At 31.0% G+C, this 18136-nt stretch overlaps 1 protein-coding gene across 4 annotated transcripts in view; it reads right to left on the bottom strand.

Moving 5' to 3' along the window:
• Positions 1 to 552: 552 nt before the first annotated feature.
• Positions 553 to 18136, bottom strand: part of LOC106053598 (phospholipid-transporting ATPase ABCA3-like) — a 49177-nt gene continuing 31593 nt past the window's right edge. For all 4 annotated transcript variants that reach the window (XM_056025845.1, XM_056025848.1, XM_056025847.1 and 1 more), the window contains exons 6-26: positions 17163 to 17336; positions 16093 to 16274; positions 15758 to 15883; positions 15071 to 15188; positions 14743 to 14897; positions 14375 to 14530; positions 12792 to 13002; positions 12403 to 12652; positions 11554 to 11771; positions 10810 to 11144; positions 9926 to 10099; positions 9362 to 9580; positions 8410 to 8698; positions 7724 to 7936; positions 6809 to 6968; positions 6244 to 6383; positions 5519 to 5733; positions 4709 to 4896; positions 4269 to 4439; positions 3809 to 4013; positions 553 to 3635 (exon numbers count right to left, since the gene is read on the bottom strand). In XM_056025845.1, the coding sequence (XP_055881820.1) occupies positions 3372 to 3635; positions 3809 to 4013; positions 4269 to 4439; positions 4709 to 4896; positions 5519 to 5733; positions 6244 to 6383; positions 6809 to 6968; positions 7724 to 7936; positions 8410 to 8698; positions 9362 to 9580; positions 9926 to 10099; positions 10810 to 11144; positions 11554 to 11771; positions 12403 to 12652; positions 12792 to 13002; positions 14375 to 14530; positions 14743 to 14897; positions 15071 to 15188; positions 15758 to 15883; positions 16093 to 16274; positions 17163 to 17336 (4163 nt within the window). In that variant the 3' untranslated portion in view covers positions 553 to 3371. The remainder of the gene's footprint in view (positions 3636 to 3808; positions 4014 to 4268; positions 4440 to 4708; positions 4897 to 5518; positions 5734 to 6243; positions 6384 to 6808; positions 6969 to 7723; positions 7937 to 8409; positions 8699 to 9361; positions 9581 to 9925; positions 10100 to 10809; positions 11145 to 11553; positions 11772 to 12402; positions 12653 to 12791; positions 13003 to 14374; positions 14531 to 14742; positions 14898 to 15070; positions 15189 to 15757; positions 15884 to 16092; positions 16275 to 17162; positions 17337 to 18136) is intronic.

Here is an 18136-nt window from a genome sequence, read left to right as displayed (position 1 = left end):
AGTTAAAATAGTAAAGGTAGTAAAAATTTTAATATTTGGTAAAAATCTAATGTAAATAGTGCATGTTCACAAATTCAGAAATCACATCTTCGTAGATAGCCCCACTTCCCGGATAAAGCCCAGTACCTTCCCAGGGTCGACATTATCAAATAGTGTATTTAAATTATAGTGACTCTAAAATATTTCTCCCTGACATCCTGGTATCTGGGGCAATCAACGAGGATATGATCTACGGTGAGGCGAGAGTCACAGTACTCACAAAGTGGGGGCTCCTCTCTCGTCAGTACAAAAGAGTGCGTGGTGTAGGTGTGGCCAAGCCTAAGTCTGGACATGGTTGTGCTACCATGCATTGTCAGACGCTTAGATGTGGGCCGCCACCTGACATCCGCCACAATCTGCCTGAGTTTACTGTGAGTCTCAGCCTCCCATCGGTTCTGCCACTCTCGAAAGGTGGCAGAGGCAATACTTTGTCTCAGGTCCGAGCAGGGAATTTGGGTTCCTGTTTACTGAGTGATACTGACCAGTTATAACAAAATATGAAAACACATTGCATAGCTTTAAAAGACATTTTTATTCATACGGCAAATACCATACAGTAGTACATTTCTGTTCAAACAATTATGTTTCTTGGAACAATTCTATCTGAATGGAATTTGTTGATAAAAGTTTGCCTTGTATTGTTCTATCCCAAAAAGAGAGTTTAAGACGCGCTATGGCTCTGATTAACTTGCTAGGCTTTACTTGGTTCTGAAAGGTACATCTCATGTTTTCTTTGCTCAAGGTTTGAAAAACAAATTTGGAAATTGACTAAAAGCTAATAAGCAATATTTATGTAATTATCAAATTTGAACCCTTTTTATTTAAAAAAAATACTGGGCTTTATTTTTTATTACAAATTTTTCCCTGTTAATAACAAAAAATACCTTTTACTACGAGTCTATAAATATAATCAAGAAGATCAGCACTTCAACATTCCTATGTGCTACATTTAAGCAGCTACATTGATAATAAGATTCTTCTGGAGCATCTGTGTCTTATGTAAACTGTGTTCAATTATAATTTGCAAGACCAACATAGAAAGGGAGGGAGAGGTCCAGAGCTTTTCTTTTGAAAAGAATTTAAGTTGTTAGAAAAAAATATGAACAGAACAAGTTGTAGAAAGTATATTTTACTTCATTAGACGGTCAACCAAGGTAAAAAGAAAAAAGAAGAAAAAAAAAAAAGGCCTATCCACAATCTCAGAATCAAAGAAAAAAAGATATCACATACATATAGTACAAGTCTAGCAAAATATATATAAACAGGCATGTTGCAGTGTAAAAGTAGTTTGTCCAATGAAAATATTTTGTACAAAAATATCACATAAAAGATTCTGTAAAACAACATTTTCAAGATATGCATACATTTTGTCTTTCTTTGAAAAAAATGATAAATCACCAGTAGGAATGAAAATACAATTGTTTTTCAAAGAGATGAACAAACTAGATTACTCAAATAAGAAAATCCCTTTCTTGTATTGCATGATAGCAAACAGGTTAAAAATATTGATTACATGAAAAAAATGTCTCATTTTCAAAGTGATGTTTAATAAAAATGTGTAAAATATTATTATAAAAAAAAAGTAACTACACATGGGCCTATAAAAGATTTTGGTTTCATTCATAAAAGTAATCAAACTAAAAAATATTTAGCTCAATAGCAAGATTGTTAAATAACAAAAAGTTATTACACCATTTATGAAAAAACTGAACGCAATAAAATGCTGCTTTAATAGAATCATGTACTTTTATATTAGATTAAAACTTGTATAAATAATTGTTATTGTTGAAGTAGACTGTCTAAAACTTGACTAAAGCTTAAAATAGAAATATACAATTAATCTCTATATAATTCTAATTGTATTCTTCCAATTTTTTTTACATGAACAATTCTATAGATATTTTCATCATATGTTTTTGTAATAAAATTTAATCTATAAAAAAAAGTAATTAAAAAAACTTAGAAAAACAAAACAAAACAGAAAACACAAAAAACAACTGACATCAAATTGAAAGACAAATATTTGAGTAACATTTCTAACTTTAACCCCAAAATGTTAGCTCATACACAAGTATTGCATACAGAAATAGAGACAACAAAACAAGCCAACAGATTGTCAACACTCAAAAACAATGTAAACAAAATATTACTATGGACAAATATTGTGGATGTCAACAATTTCAATAAACAGTTTGTTTAATAATAAAAATGTGCTCTAGGCTAAATATCAAGAATATAATGTACAACAAAGTAGTTCATGAAAATCTATTGAATAGATATTGCACATGTTTTTCATTAAGACTGACATTATTTCATTTCCTTTTATATATGACACAGTGTGCACTGTGATACCCCCCCCCCACACACACACACTGCTCTAACAAATGTCAGTGTATTTATTAACAGGAGGTACGCCAGTTGAAACTAAGCAGACATTATAATGTAGGACTCCATCAATGCTTCTTTTTCCATACAGCTTTTAGCTGCTGCACTGTAAGATCTTTAGCTGTCTACCAAGAAAAAAAGTAGTAGTTTTTTGTTCAGCTGTTTGGCACTGCCAAACAGAGTTTTGGGTTGTTGTGACAATAGGGTCTGCTTAAGGTGAATTAAATTGGGGGCAAAATTAATGTTTCCAATAGGAGTCATAGGACTAAACATATCATTCCCACCAAAACTAACATTTTTAATAAGAGCTAGGTCAACTTGGAATCATCAGCCTTGTATGTCTGTGAGGAGCTAAACAACATCTCCTAACCCTGCCTTTCCTTCAACACACTGCATTGTTGAGACTCATAATGATTGCAGCAAGCAATATAGGGAATGCCTTTCTCTTGGACTTCTCAGATACAACAAACATTACTCAGAATAAGTATATCACTAATAAACATCAGGCACAGCAGCCTTGTTAAACACTTAACATGTTTCAATTTTTTTTTCAATAAATAAATAAGAAAACTATTTACAAGAAAACAACTATCAAATACACATACATACATTCTACCCATTAATAGAGGTTTATACAACTGACAAAAAAAGGATTTACTTTTAAACCAATGTATAGGTCAATAAGTACACATTGCTATGAGATATTTTAAGAGATGGTGTTATCACTGTGAGAATGTCTGTACACATTCATATTTTTCATAATCAGTTATGAGATGAAAAGTGCGAAATCAAACAGGGACATTCAGATTATATTGCACTGATTGAAGTCCACCTGTCAGTTTTCTCATCAACAGTTTCCATCCACACTCAGATCAAATCAACTTTATTTAATCTCTCTTTGTGCTTGAAGTCTATAAAGACAATAGTAATATTAGAAAAACAAGATTTCACTCTGATGTTTTGTAACATCCAGACTTGATGCAGCAACAGCAACAGATTTTTGTGAGTTCACTGATTTTCTTCTCCTCTTTGGGTGCCACCTGCGCTCTGGTGAATGTCAAAAAGACTTGCTCCAGTGTGGTCTGGTGGACGGAGTAATCTGAAACATTTAAATTGAGTTTTGTAGTCTCCATCAGTGTAAACACATCAGCCAGTCTGACCCTGGAGTCTGGTACTTGAAAGTGAATGTAGCCTTGATGGTCATCAAACACCTGGTGGAATAAAAAAAAACATTAAATCAAAATTGTCTCAACTGAATTACAGTTTAAACTTGCAAAAATTAAGTCACCTATCTATCATAATATCAAACACTCTCTTTTCCAGTTTGACACCTACATTTCTAGTTAAACATTATTATTGTGTACTACACAAAGGTATTACTTACTTTTGTACCAGGGAAATTTTCCAAAATATAATCCACAACTGGTTCATTTGGTGCTATGGTTCCATCTGGCAAAGTCCCAAGCTGGACAATTAATGTGTAACCTTGACCAAATTTGTTTTTCAAATGTTGAGGACTTCCAAGACACATAAATTTACCATTCACCATAATAGCAATACGAGTACAGAGAGCATCACATTCCTCCATACTGAGGAAATAAAAAGAGATTTGTTATGATATGTAATTGAATAAACAGAGTAATCACAACAAAACCTGTTTTCAAAATAAATATTCTTTTTTTTTTGTAATATAGTAATTAATTTCTGAAGTAAAGATGAGCCCAAACTCAACAATGTGAAAATTCATAGTTTTAAGTTATTCTGAGAAACATTACCCTTCATTTGATAACTGCTACTAAGAGCTAGTTTAAAATAAACTTGTTTTAATAATATGGGTAGCTTACCTGTGAGAAGTTAAGACCAGTGTACGTCCTGAAGCTCTGACTTGAGATAAAACATTCCAAAGTTGTCTTCTAGCTTTAGGGTCCATACCAGAGGAAGGTTCATCTAACATAATAAATGGAGGGTCTCCGATAAGAGCTATTGCTGTGCTCAACTTTCTTTTGTTGCCTCCACTGTGAACACATTAAATACATATATACTATATTTCTTATATTGATAGCTTTTGTAGAGTGTGCGTTTTTTCTGCCATTGTTTTCATTGTTATTATAAAAGTTTATTTTAAAAACCTATAGAAAATAAGTACCGTTACTGGTTTTCAATACAAAATATTTTAAAATATTTCTGTAGATATTAAAAGGGTACATACATCACAACAAATCCTCATAGCATTTTATAATAACTTTACCAAAATTCACTCAAGAGTTCAAGTTTGATTCCTTACCTGTACAAGCCTGCAAGTTTGTCTGCATGTGGCCTCAACATTAGGATGTCAATTAAAGTGTTGACAACAGTTGGGATATATTTTTCTGGCACACCACGAAGTCTGGCATACATGAATAATGTTTCTCGTCCAGTCATTTGATCAATTAAAGCATCAAACTGTGGGCAGTAACCCATGTTGGCTTGGACCTAAGAAAACAAAAAGGAAAAAAATAAGAAGAATATACAAAGATCAGATACATTAAAACTTAAAATCTCATTAGGCAAGAGCATCACAATTTTAAGTACAAATTATTAATTTAACAATTTTCATGCATTATTGAAAGAAAAAAAAATCAAGGACTGTTGTTTTGCAATAAGAAAATAAAACCTTTCTTTTATTAAGGTAGCTAAAAAGTAATATATGGTGCCGTCAACTCTGATCACATGATTCTGTCACTTTTAGGGGGTCATATTTATAGGTCTGTGCTATCTTGATTACTATATTATAAGGTTACCCCCTTATTACCCCCTCAAACTAATCCCTACCTCTAACCCCTAACCAAAAACTATCTTTTGCCTTTCAAACATAGACAAGTTTTTTTATTCTTGTCCAAATCCTAGCTCCCAATGCAAAGAGCTATTTCTTTATATTTTTACTTCAAAGCACAAATGAGTTTAATTTTCATCTTACTTTAAGGAAAGTATATGGAGCCAACACATAAGTGTTCACAGTTGACACTACCATAATATTTCATTCCTAAAATTTTTTACTTTTGAACACTGGTAGTTTATTCATTTTTCTCCTACTTTTTCATTACTAAAGACTTACACTTTTAATATCACTCCTGACATCATAACCTTTAAGGTAAGCATTTCCTCCAGTCACCATCACATCACCAGTCAACATTTTAAAAGTTGTGGTTTTCCCAGCACCATTCTGTCCCAACAGACCAAAACATTCCTGTTCAGGTACACCCACACAGACATGGTCTACTGCTACAAAGTTCCCATAGCGTTTGTTCAGGTTGACTAGAAGTAGAGAATCTGAAGAAAAATAGAATAGATGAAACATTACCATTTGAAATATATTGATTCAAGTAAATTAGGTTGTCAAGTGTCAGAATTAAGGATTAGCAAAAAATATTATTATAAAATTAACTTTTATTTTTCACTATTGAGTTGAACTTGCACTTAATAAAAATGTGGCACAATAAAGCTATAAGCTACTTATATTTTTAAAGATTTTAACATTTAAATACCTTCTTATATATAGCTATATACATTATTTTGCGGGAGGCCAAATTAGGCCTACTTTCTTTAAATGAGACAAAGACAAGTAGGCCTAACTCCACCATTGATTAATGAAATAATTTAATTTTATAACATTATTTAATGTGTTATTCAGTTATACATTAAAATTTTTTACAAGTACCTGTACCAATGTTGTTAAAATTCAGATGAAACTTATCTTTTAGATTAAAAGAAAGTTATTTTAACAGTTTAATTATACAGAGATTTAATAATGAAATCTTTTTTAAAACAGGGCCAACCAACCTGTAGCTGATAGCACTGAAGCTGGAGTTGAATTGATTCTCTGTCTTTCAGCAGCCACATCACTGTCCTCAACATGACTTGCAGCATGGTCAAAAGGTAAAGGTTCAAGACCTGAATCTGGGGCTCCTCGGATTAAGTACCTGTTTAAAAAAAAGTGTATTTAGTAACCAAAAGACTCACAATGCTGCCGAATTTCTAATAGTCTAAAATCATTCACTGCAAAAAAACAGGCTCTACATTCTCCTAGCAAATTGTATAATTTTTATGGTGCTGAACTAGACATTCACAGTTATCATGTATCATCTTTATATTTAATGGCATTGTATTTTATTGAACTAACTTACACTGCTCAAAATATTAAAAATAAATCTAGATTGTCATTTGAATGTCTAGTAGTGAAACAAATATTTCCGAAATAAATGTCAGGTACCTATCAAAGCCAGCTGGTCTGGGGGGATTTATTTAAATTAAACACCTTAGAATCCAACTTTTGCAAGTCGGAAGTCAAGTTCTTTATCCCCTGGCCACCACTCCCCATCTATTTCAATATTTATCCCTTCCTTACCACAGTCTCTGGAAGATGTGATACTCAATAAGAAGTACAATAGTGAAGTAGACAGCTCCTTGGATGGCCATAAAAATAAGATAAGATCCAATGCCAGGTTTCTCCCATGCCAGATAATTTTCTTGGAATTTTACACAGAATGGGAACTTAGAACAAACACCTGTGAAACAAAATCAGATTAAGAATAAAATATTTTTACAAAAGTTTCATAAAATGCATGCATCTTTCATACTGTCACACTGGTGATGTATAGTTTTTACATTCTAGTGATTCTAGATCTGTATCTGTATTCTATGGTGATGGGAATAAGTTTGAAATAGAAAGCAGAAATAAAATGCAGTTTACAATACTGAATAATTTAAATAGCACAAACCTGATTTCTACAGGCTACAAAGATATTCTTTAAATGTGATGAAACAATAAAAATTAAATGAAAAAATGTGTGTACTTAGGATACAGAAAGAAAATTCAAAAGTGCACTGATTGCTAAACCCACATAGGCCTATGTCTCCCTTTTATATATAGTTAACTAGATTTTCATTTTCTATGTCATTGGAATCCTGAGAAAGGGGAAATAGCTGAGATAGCCTTTTCTAATATATTTTAAGCTTTGTTAGTTCTAGCTAGAATATGATAAAAATGGCATAACAGATGGATGCTTGTCAGATAAGCTTGCAATGTGATAATGATCAGACAATAATAAGTGGAATGTTTTTATTATGTGACATGTACAAAGTATTTGTTTGCTTAATATTCACAAGCTTATCATAGTATGAACATAGTGTAATTAAGAAAGATCTTAAGGTAAAGGATTATCTATATTCACATAATAAAGTAGTGTTATTGTTTTTATAGAACTTATTTAAATTATTTGAAATGTTGACATATTTTGTTAACGCCAAAAGGATAACTTACCTGGACAACAAGGAGAATTGCATCTTCCAGGGGCGTTCACAATGGGCAGACAAGAGTCCAGATTGAGATAGTTGGTATATAGATTGATAAATACAGTGGCCATGTTATAATTGGGGAAGAGAATGATAAAGATCCAGTCTAGAACCTCAGCTATACTTTCTGTTCCAAGGGAGGGAAACTGTAACACAAACACTGTTGTTGTGGTGATTATACCTGCAAAAGATTCAGTGCTTTGATGTAGAATATTCAAATTTGTTTCTAAAAATATTCTAAAGCTGAGAAATTAATTTATAATACAATGATACAAATAATGTGAATATAGTCATTGAAATGATACAGATTTATGGACTTAGAAAAAAAATTAATTTCATATATTTCAATATATAGAGAAAAAAAAAAAATATAGTAAATAGGTCACAAGTTATGCTGCATTCAATTACCGAATAAGCACCAACTTTATGAATGTACATTTCTTTAGCTAAAATTGCAATCTTCACTACTGCAAGAAAACTTTTCCCAAGGATAATAAGATAAATTTTGTTGTTATTATAATATGATATACTCTAACGAATCAAATGATTTCACATTTACCATTTGTGATGCTAACAACTGATAAAATATTTCTCATATGTTGTGAGACATCAGTTAGAAGAAACAAAAGACAAATTTTCAAGTTTCTCTTTTACCTGAGAAAATGTTGAGCATGATAACAACCACAACACCACTTGGAGGGGCTTGAAAGGCAAATTGCAGAGCGTACATAAAGGGTAGCACAGCCCAACCATAAATGACAAGGTTTAGAATGACCAGACCCCATCTTCCATCACCAATGTAGGCAGTCTTGGAGTAAGCCAAGAATACAATCACTAGAAGGAGACTTGGTATAATATAGTTGATGAAGTCCCATAAGAATGTTGGCAGCCAATAGGAGAAGGGTCCAACCCCACTCACAACTTGCATGTGCTTGGCTCCAACCTGTGAGCAAGAAACATTAAACAGACAAATATTGTAAAATATTGCAATAAATATTTTTGATACAAGTTCGTAATAAAAAAAAAATTCTGTTTTAAGTACAACATATCTGGTTTTCAGAAATTGTATATGGCAAATATGAGTGAAAATATTGTTTTGACTTAAACATTAGCTTGGTGCAGGAATTCATCTGAAGCTACATGTACTTCTAAATGCATATACAAGAAAATTAACACTAATTTAATACTAAATCTGGAAGATTCTGTACAGTTCTTGTAAATGTTATATATGTTTCGGATGTTTCTTCAGATAACTTTATCCTAGCCCAAATCTCCCACAGGACAATGGTGGATCGTAGCGGGCAGTGTTCGAAAACAGGACCTTAATGACCAATGAATGACAGTCTCAGCAGCCACACTATCCTATACTATTTGTTGAAATTAATTTATTACATAATATAGTTAAAGTAACAATGTATCTAAAATCACTGGACTCAAATCCCATATATTTTGTAAATTCAGTCAAACAGACTTCTCGATGGCCTCAGGTGCCATCCCCCATCATCCTGTGGGAGGTTTGGACTAGGAAGTAAATTATCTTCAATTCTGAAGGAACATCCAAAACAAGTAAAACATTTTACAAACATTTTATTTCAAGCATATTTACCTGTCTTTCTTTGATCAAAAAGTAAATGAACATTGTTGTCAAGAAAGCCATTCCAAAACTGATAAATAATCCAACAGAGAAACCAGCCCCAAGAGCCAGAAGCAGATTAAACTCAGCCCTGTCTTCTTCATTCTTAGGCAGTGGATTAATGCTGGACTGAAAACTGTAGCTACTAGAGTTGACATAATACTGCAAGATGCTGTTCAACAGATAGTTCATCTGAACAGAATCAGAATAACTGAAGTCATCAATATTATAATAACAAACCTAATTTTATGAATAATTTTATGTACAAATATTTCAACAATGTACACGATTTTCGAAAAACATAAAAAAGAGATAACAAAAATAATTAAAACCTTTTTATTAATTAATTATTTTGTACTCAATGAATTCTTACTGTACATAAAATTTTCTTATTAGATGATAGTTTGAAGGTAGTAATTTCCTAATTTTAAAACAGTATGCCTCCATTACTAGTTTTAGTTAAATATATATAAATAACCTAGAACCTAGAATAAAATTTTAGAAGTATTTATGGTACTCCATGAATCAAAGACTTACAGAAATTGGTTGTGCATGATAAGGTTGTCCATTGTATTCAGCTACAGCTTTGATATCTTTATTCAAGGAAGCATTAGGCTCAAGCAATGCCATGCCAATGACCATTCTCTTGTTGTATGTTGATGTTCCAAGATTAACAGCTCTTCTAACAGTGTAGTTGGCAAATGAATAGTTCTGCAAGATTTGATTAAAGCACAAGCCTTATAAAAGGTGCACAGAGTTAAATTCACTTAGTTTCATTGATAGAAAATATTAAAAATCACTTGTTTTGGTGGCCTAAAGATAATGGTAGCCTATATTATATTCAGCATAAAAGCAAAAAGCCATTCCTTTCAACATGTCAGTGACCCCCTGAGGCTTTAGAATAAATCCTAATTTCCACTAAGATTCATATCAATACATTTAGTTTGAAAGTTAGTTCATTATCACAAGGCCAGCAAGTTCAATATGCTTTAAGTATAGTGAGTGACAAATATCGATACTGTAGTCACAACAACTGCAGTTACTCCTCTTATATTATATATTAGGTTGTTTTATGACTATAGAAATGTATACAGCTATACTCTACAAAAATTAATTAACTACTAGCAGCTGAAAATTTAGAAAATAAGATATTTACTAAGTCCTCATTATTAATTTTATATATTTAAAATGCAGAAAGATGCTTTTTGTTTTTACTTGTTCACAAGCAACTTATTTCTATAAGTCAAAGTTTTAAAGCTGCTATTTTTTTTAAATCTCAGTGGTATGCCATTGTGGCATAAATATAAATGAAATGTGACCAGTTTATACAGCCTATACTTAATCATGAAAGGCTTTAATCAGTTCTTTACGTATCTATCTCATTCTAAAAATGACACTTAAATAATTGTAAGCATACTCACTTCATTAGTTATAAAAGGCTCCTTATTAGAAAACTGGGATCCATACAAATCATAAAAGCTTTTTTCAATAGGAGAAGATAAATTTCTGATAGAATAAGGTATGATGGGGTCTGAGAAAGCATTGAGGTCAAAGTTAAGTGCTGGCTCAGAGGATGACTTGGGTCTAGCCTCATCTATGGCAAGACCAAAAATGGTGAAGATAACTGGAAGCAGAAGCTGTACCAAAGTTACCACACGGTTACGCCAGGTGTGAATAGCTTTTTTGACAAAAAGTCCCCAGAACCTAGAGCGCTGCAAACTAAGTCCAGTGTTTTTGGTAAATCCTTTGTTGAATGCTGCAAAATGAATGAAAAATATAGTTTGAAATACTTGATAATGTTTTTGTACGAGGTGTTCAAAAATAACTTTTAGAACATTTCACCTTTTAGTTGTATTTTCTTTAAAAATTGACTCAAATGCATTTGCAAAAGTATATAATACAGATTAAAGCTACCTGAAGTTCTCACCCATTAAAGTGATTTTATATAACTACATTATGCAGTCATGTTATGTATGCTTTAATTAAAAGGGATCAAGGAAAATAAAATCAAATTGTGTTCTATTTATGAAATGTTTTAATTAATCATTTTAAAACACAAACATTGCTTGCCTTAAAACGAAAGCAACATCAATTAAAAGAATTATGAATACATATTTAATTACTATAACATGCACATTATAACAAGCATATACAACATATCTTACACATGATATCAGAGGAGCCCATTTCCCAAATTCCATAGGATTTTTCTTTCATGGCATCCACCTTATTGCTGTTTGTAAATGGTGGACAATGAGTGCCATTCTCCATCCCATCATGCATCTTTTCATGGTTGAAGGAACCATTGGTGAATGCATAGCTCAAGCCATTGTCTTCCTCACTTTTGCTTGATTCATCTTCATCAAAACCACTGTCGCCAACTCTGAAAATCAGCAAGGATCAAAGTTAATATAATAATATCATCTATGTAAAAATGCTCGGATGGAGGAAGCTGTGGTTATGAAAGAAAAACCATGAATGTTCAATACTTATTGATAGTCTGCTGAATATCCATTTTCTAGAAGACCATCAAATTACTATAATAATTATAAGACATTGTCCTCAAGATTGAAGATTATGAAGGAATGTAGTATTTTCACTTGCATTAAAGATTTTTACTGAATTCCTCTTTAACCAATTAACCAAATACATTATAATCAAGTGCTTTTGAACTAAACATGACTTGTGTGAAGTACAACTTAGTCTTACCCACTACTAAAATACTGATAGTTTTAGTTTAAGGACAACTATAATTTTAAGTTACGAAAAAAAAAAGTGTTCCTTTATAGTGTTTATCCATTTCAGCAGGTATATTAAGTGGAACTTTCAACTACCATATGCCTTTAATATAAAACATTGGAAATGTCATTAACTTTTATCTCCGAAATGTTCTAATGATATTAAAATTATACACAAGATTACAAATCAATAGCAATAAAATTGTGTACAAAAAATATTGAAAATATAAAATAAAATGAGAATTGATATAAATGTGTTATTTATTATCTACCTACTTTAAAAACACTTCCTCCATGGTGGTGGCAGTAGTACCAAAGCTAATGATACCCAGCATTTCTTTCTTGTCATCCAGTGAGTTAAAGAGGACAGCAAATTTACTAGACTCATTGTCTGGCAAAATGTAAGAGACTTCAGAATTGATAACACTTTCAAGCTCTGCTGTGTTGATGACTCCTTTAATAAAACTTGTCAGATTTTCAACATTGCAATGAGGATGTTTGACAATAACTAGATGATAGCCAGCACCTGGTTTTGGAAAAGTTTAAAAAAAACAATCTAAAGTTTATATCTATAACATGAATCTATTTCCAATTTTACTTAAACTCTTTGTCTATGTTTTGAATATAAAGTATATAAACATAAAACATCCAGTGTAAAGTTTTACCATAAAGTTTCTTGAGAAACATTGAACTTCCACAACATTTGACAACTCCTTCAGCCATGATGGCGATCCTGTCCCCAAGTAAATCAGCCTCGTCCATGTAGTGCGTGCTTAACACAATTGTACGTCCACGTCTGGCAGACTGAAGGACATTCCAAGTCTGACGTCTAGCCGCTGGATCCATACCTGATGTTGGCTCATCAAGGAACACAATCTACAAATAAAAAAATAATTTTAAAATGAACTGCAACATTCTATTTTGATTTTAATTATTTTGACTATTGTACCACATGAAACATTAAATAAATATAAAAATAGGAATCAATAAAAAAGTTCGGCAAAAATAATTAAAAAGTGCTTAAATTCTGAGAAGAAAATAGTTAAGTGGGTTTGAAGTACCAAACCTCTTGTAAGACATTGGCTACACATATATAGGTGAACAATACATGCTTCTTTAGCCCAATCTGGAAAATTCCACTTTATTAGATGTAGTGTGACTTATAAAAATTAATACACTAAGAATAGTGAAAAAGATATGTTACCAGAAAACTACTAAGAAATATGATACTCCAATAAATGCCTAATATTTTTAGGTCAAAGCGAAAATAAGTCTATCTTATTTTGCCTAGGCATTCTATAAAATAATTAATATTCGTTCAGGCAAAGTTGAATCATTGATTGATATAAGTATGTTATATATATATATATATATATATATATATATATATATATATATATATATATATTATATATATAGATATATTTACATACGATATTGATCTACGTTTCTCTTCACAATCTTTCTATTCATCAGTGTTGTAAACAGTTTCATAAAAGACTAGAATCCGTTTTTAAAGTATTCTGCTGAGTAAATTTTTGATACAGAAAACTGTTCCATAATGTGTTTTGTGAAAAGTTGAAGAAAAGAACAAAATACAGTGTATGAGGAAATATCAGGATACTCTAACAAAACAAAAGTTAAGAAAGCATTTTTTCTATAGTGAGCCATTGCTGGTGAATTTTTTTTTTTTTTTTTTTTAAAGAATTATATTAAAAAAAAAAGTAAATGGTATGAATAAGACTAAAATAAATTACTGAAAATGTTCAATGCAAAGAAAATTGTAAACAAACGCAAGTTCATTTATTTTGTTCAACAAAGTATCACTTCTATCCATTTTCATGCTTTTAAATTTTGACATAATTTACATTTGAAGGTGACAGAGGACATATGGTTAGAGCACATGCCCATATACAAGACCTTTACTCATAATTGCAATCATTTATGTTCGTTAAAGACTTTAATTGTGTTATAAAAAAATGGAAAGTTTAAAAAGACAAATAAATGTATTTTCAATCTCAAAATATCCTTTTGTTCATTTTATATTTCTTTTTTTTTCTATTCGTGTTCAGTTTATAAATATTTGTCTAGATTGGACATTTCTTGCTTTGCCTGAAAAAGTTCTAGCCATTCTATAGATATCCTAGGCAAACTGGGAAATAGAAAAGTTATTTCCTATTTTGAAACTGCTAGGCATTCAATTGAATGCCTGGATTTCATATGATATAGTAGAAACTACATCATTTACCTTTGAGCCACCAATTAATGCAATACCAACTGACAACTTTCTTTTTTGTCCTCCAGACAAATTGGCTGATGCTGTATCAATCTTTGTGGCCAGACCAACTTCTTCTGCCATGTTAATAACTTCTTCATCAATGTTGGAACTAGTATAACCTTTCAACTATAGAAAACAAAAGTAGAAGCATTCTAGAGTGTTCTACAAATTAGTGATCAACATTTTTAGTTTTAATAAAACTATGACTATTATCTTATCTGAAATTATAAAATACAGACTATACTTTAAAAAAAAAGATGATTACGTCCTACATGTGTTCCCAGGTCAATCCAGTCATGCATGTTAATCAATGACTACAAGTAGACTATTCTACTTACCTTGGCAAAAAACTTGAGATGCTCTCTGACTGTCATGGTATCAAACAATATATTGTGCTGAGGACACATGCCAAGACTGTTTCGAACTCCAACAATGTCTGTACGTATATCATGTCCGTTAACTATGGCTGTACCACTGGTTGGTGGAATGAAACCTAAGAACATAAAATCACTTTGTTTAGGTAAATGTAAAAAGTACTTCAATTGAAACAAATAAAGCAAATGACAAAATCTAGTAGCAAGGTTAAATAAATGGTAATATAATGGACCACAACTACCTATGTCTATAAAAAAATGTGAAAATTAATTATGCTATAAATCTACTAACCAGTAAGCATGGACATTGTTGTTGTTTTTCCTGCTCCATTGTGGCCTAACAAGACAGTGATCTGACCTTCATACATATTCAAAGATGTTCCTTTTACTGCTACTTTTCTATTAAAAGTCTAGAAATTAAGAAATTGTATACCTTGTTTTAAAATCTCATCCACATTACAGTACAAAAGTTTTGTTTTTAATATAAAGATTTACTAGAGGGTGAAGAAATAGCTTTATAGAAAAATTCAATAAAAGGTACACAACTACTTTTGTACACAGATCTTGTATCATTCATATGCACCAGATCAATAATCAATATACATTCCCATAGAATGAGATGAAGTTAAAAAGTCCCACCCCTTTCCCTTTTAATTAAAAATCTGTCACACGCATTCATCATAGTACCACTTGATCTTCCCAATTTCCTGCACTTTTACACCAGCATATGCTCATTTTCTTTCTGCCTTAATAGCCAACAAGATCAGATAGATAAGTTAAATAAAAGCTCATTTTGTTTTCATTTCTTTTTAGTTTATGAAGATCTTGCACAACAAGCCATCCTGCTAGTTTAGTTTTGTCCAGCAGAATTTTCTATATTAATGTCTTTATTTTTCTATGACTTTTGCAGTCAGTTTGCAATTATCTCAACTATATTTTAAAAGGAAAGCTCTACATTAGAGGAAAAAAAAGTCTTTACCTTTTTTAGATCCAAGATCTGTATACCAGCAGGTAAAGTAGGTTCTTTCTCAAAGTATTTTGTATTTGAATTTTCATTTTTATAAACTGCATCAGATGATTGTTTCTCCCCACACCAGTAAGTTTTCTAGATTAAAATAAAATATAAAACATAAAATATGTTGTTTTTTTTTTTAATTTCTAAAAATATACATTTCCAAAAGCAATGTGGAAATGTGTATAAAAAATTGACCTTTTTTTTTTTTTATATTCAGTAATGACAAAATTATGAAAAACACCTTTGGTATTAATACAATCAGCTAATAGGATTTCTTATTTAATACAAGTCAAACTTACTGTGAAGCAAAAATAAAATGGTTTAGGAATACCATATTCCCCTGGTCTGACATTGTCCAGGTACCAACAAATTATAAAATGAATGGCAGAATCTACCAGCAACATGATCATACATGCCAACAAGCTCAAGTTGTCATCAACTGTGGCAGGTTTATGAAAGTTGGTCCACTGAGCCCCTTCACCTGAATTAAGAAAAAGAACCAATCAGAATCTTGGTGTCTGGAAAATTGTGACGAATTAGTTGAAGACAATATATATATATATACATACATAATAATATTAATTTGATTATATAGTGCTGTTAAAAACATAATGATGGCTTAAGGCTATTCAAGAACATAACAGGCATAAAACAGGAATTAAAATATATACTTTATATTCTAAATAAGTTTTGAAAAAGTAGGTCTTAATAATCTTGAATATAGTGAAAACATATGCCATATACCATAAAGTAGCAATTATACATAAAACACTGAACCATAATTTTCAAATACAAAAACAAAATTTAATAAAATAATCTGAAAGACACAAAGATAAAGGCACATTCCTTGTCCCATATGCTAGGACAAATTTGTACAAATACTCCTTCTTCTCTAGTGCTATTAGAGCATGGAATGGGTTGCCTGAGCTAGCCAGGAAAACCAGTGACTTGGCAGAATTTAAGTCATTGGTTAACATGCATGACTAAATGCATAACACGTAGGACGTAATCATCTTCTTTTTTGAAGTAACGTCTGTATTATATAAGATAAGATAGAAAACTATATGGAGAACTCACTGATTTGGAAACCACTGGGCAGTTCATCTCATATATTGGTCTAGTCATCTGAACGCTCCAACATAATGAGAACAAGGAAGAAGAAGAAATATGCTTAATTCAATTGGAAGTGAACGCCAAGCCTAAGAATAATTCACTGAAAATGCCAGCAAACCTTAACTCTTGAGAGATATATGGGGAGATCAGTTCATTTAGGTATGAGAGTAGTTCTTTGTTATAGACTGTTAAAACCATATTATTACATAATACAATGACTATTTGAAACTTTATCTGAAAACTATAGCTGTTTTACCTGTGCCTTCATGAATGCTGATGACATTAGCCCCCAAGGCCATGGCTACATTGAACAATAAAGCAGAGGCAACTTTTGTGTTCCTAGAAAGAGACTCATAGTTGGGCTGAATGAAATAGTAGATAAAAAAGAATCCAAAAAATAAAACTCCAGCCACAGCTGCACCAACATTGGCTGAAAAAAAGAAAAACTCACATTATGAATACTTTAAAAAAAATGGACTTGCAGAACTAATTATTAATGTATTATTAATTATTTTTATTAATTAAAATATTATTCAAATAATAAAAAATTATTAGTTTCAAACAATTATATCAACTAAAAAGTAATGGAGTTAAAATTATTTTTAACATTTTAAATAAGATACAATTAAAATCCATAACAATTTGTAAATTATATATACTTATTGAAAGTTTTATAAAGGATGTTTAACAATCATTATAAAATATACTCAAATGTTTTAGCTAATGATTTTAAGGCTTACTTCTGGTCATTTCTAGCATTGTTTAAATTGCATATTGTAGGTAACATTTTATCATGGAAGCCCAATTTTTTTTTTTTGGTTTTGAACCTATATTATATGCATACAATTTTATTTTTTTTAAAAAGCTAGAAAAATTTCAAATTGTTATCTCTTCAATTACTGAAATAATGTTAATTATTTCACTTTTTTTTTTCTCTGATTACTGTTATTTCTTTCCTTACCCTTGTTTATAGTCTCATTATTGTATTATGCAATTGTTCAAATTAATTTTTGAGAATAAAATGTCCTCAAAAATTAAAACAGTAGGAACCAGAGAATTAATCATTAATAAAGTCATCTTCAACAAATATAAGAAAATAAATTTAATAAAGGCCACTTAAAGTTGGGTCAATATTTAAATACAAGATCTGATCATGACCAAATGATGGGGAGAGCAAGTTAAAAGTCCTGAGCATTTTTTGCCACTAAAAATAAAGAGTTTTCTATTTGA

This window comes from Biomphalaria glabrata, chromosome 4 (assembly GCF_947242115.1).
Source record: "Biomphalaria glabrata chromosome 4, xgBioGlab47.1, whole genome shotgun sequence".
NCBI lineage: Eukaryota > Metazoa > Mollusca > Gastropoda > Planorbidae > Biomphalaria > Biomphalaria glabrata.
Note: the sequence above shows the minus strand (reverse complement) of the source record. Positions and strands in the feature narration are given on the sequence as shown.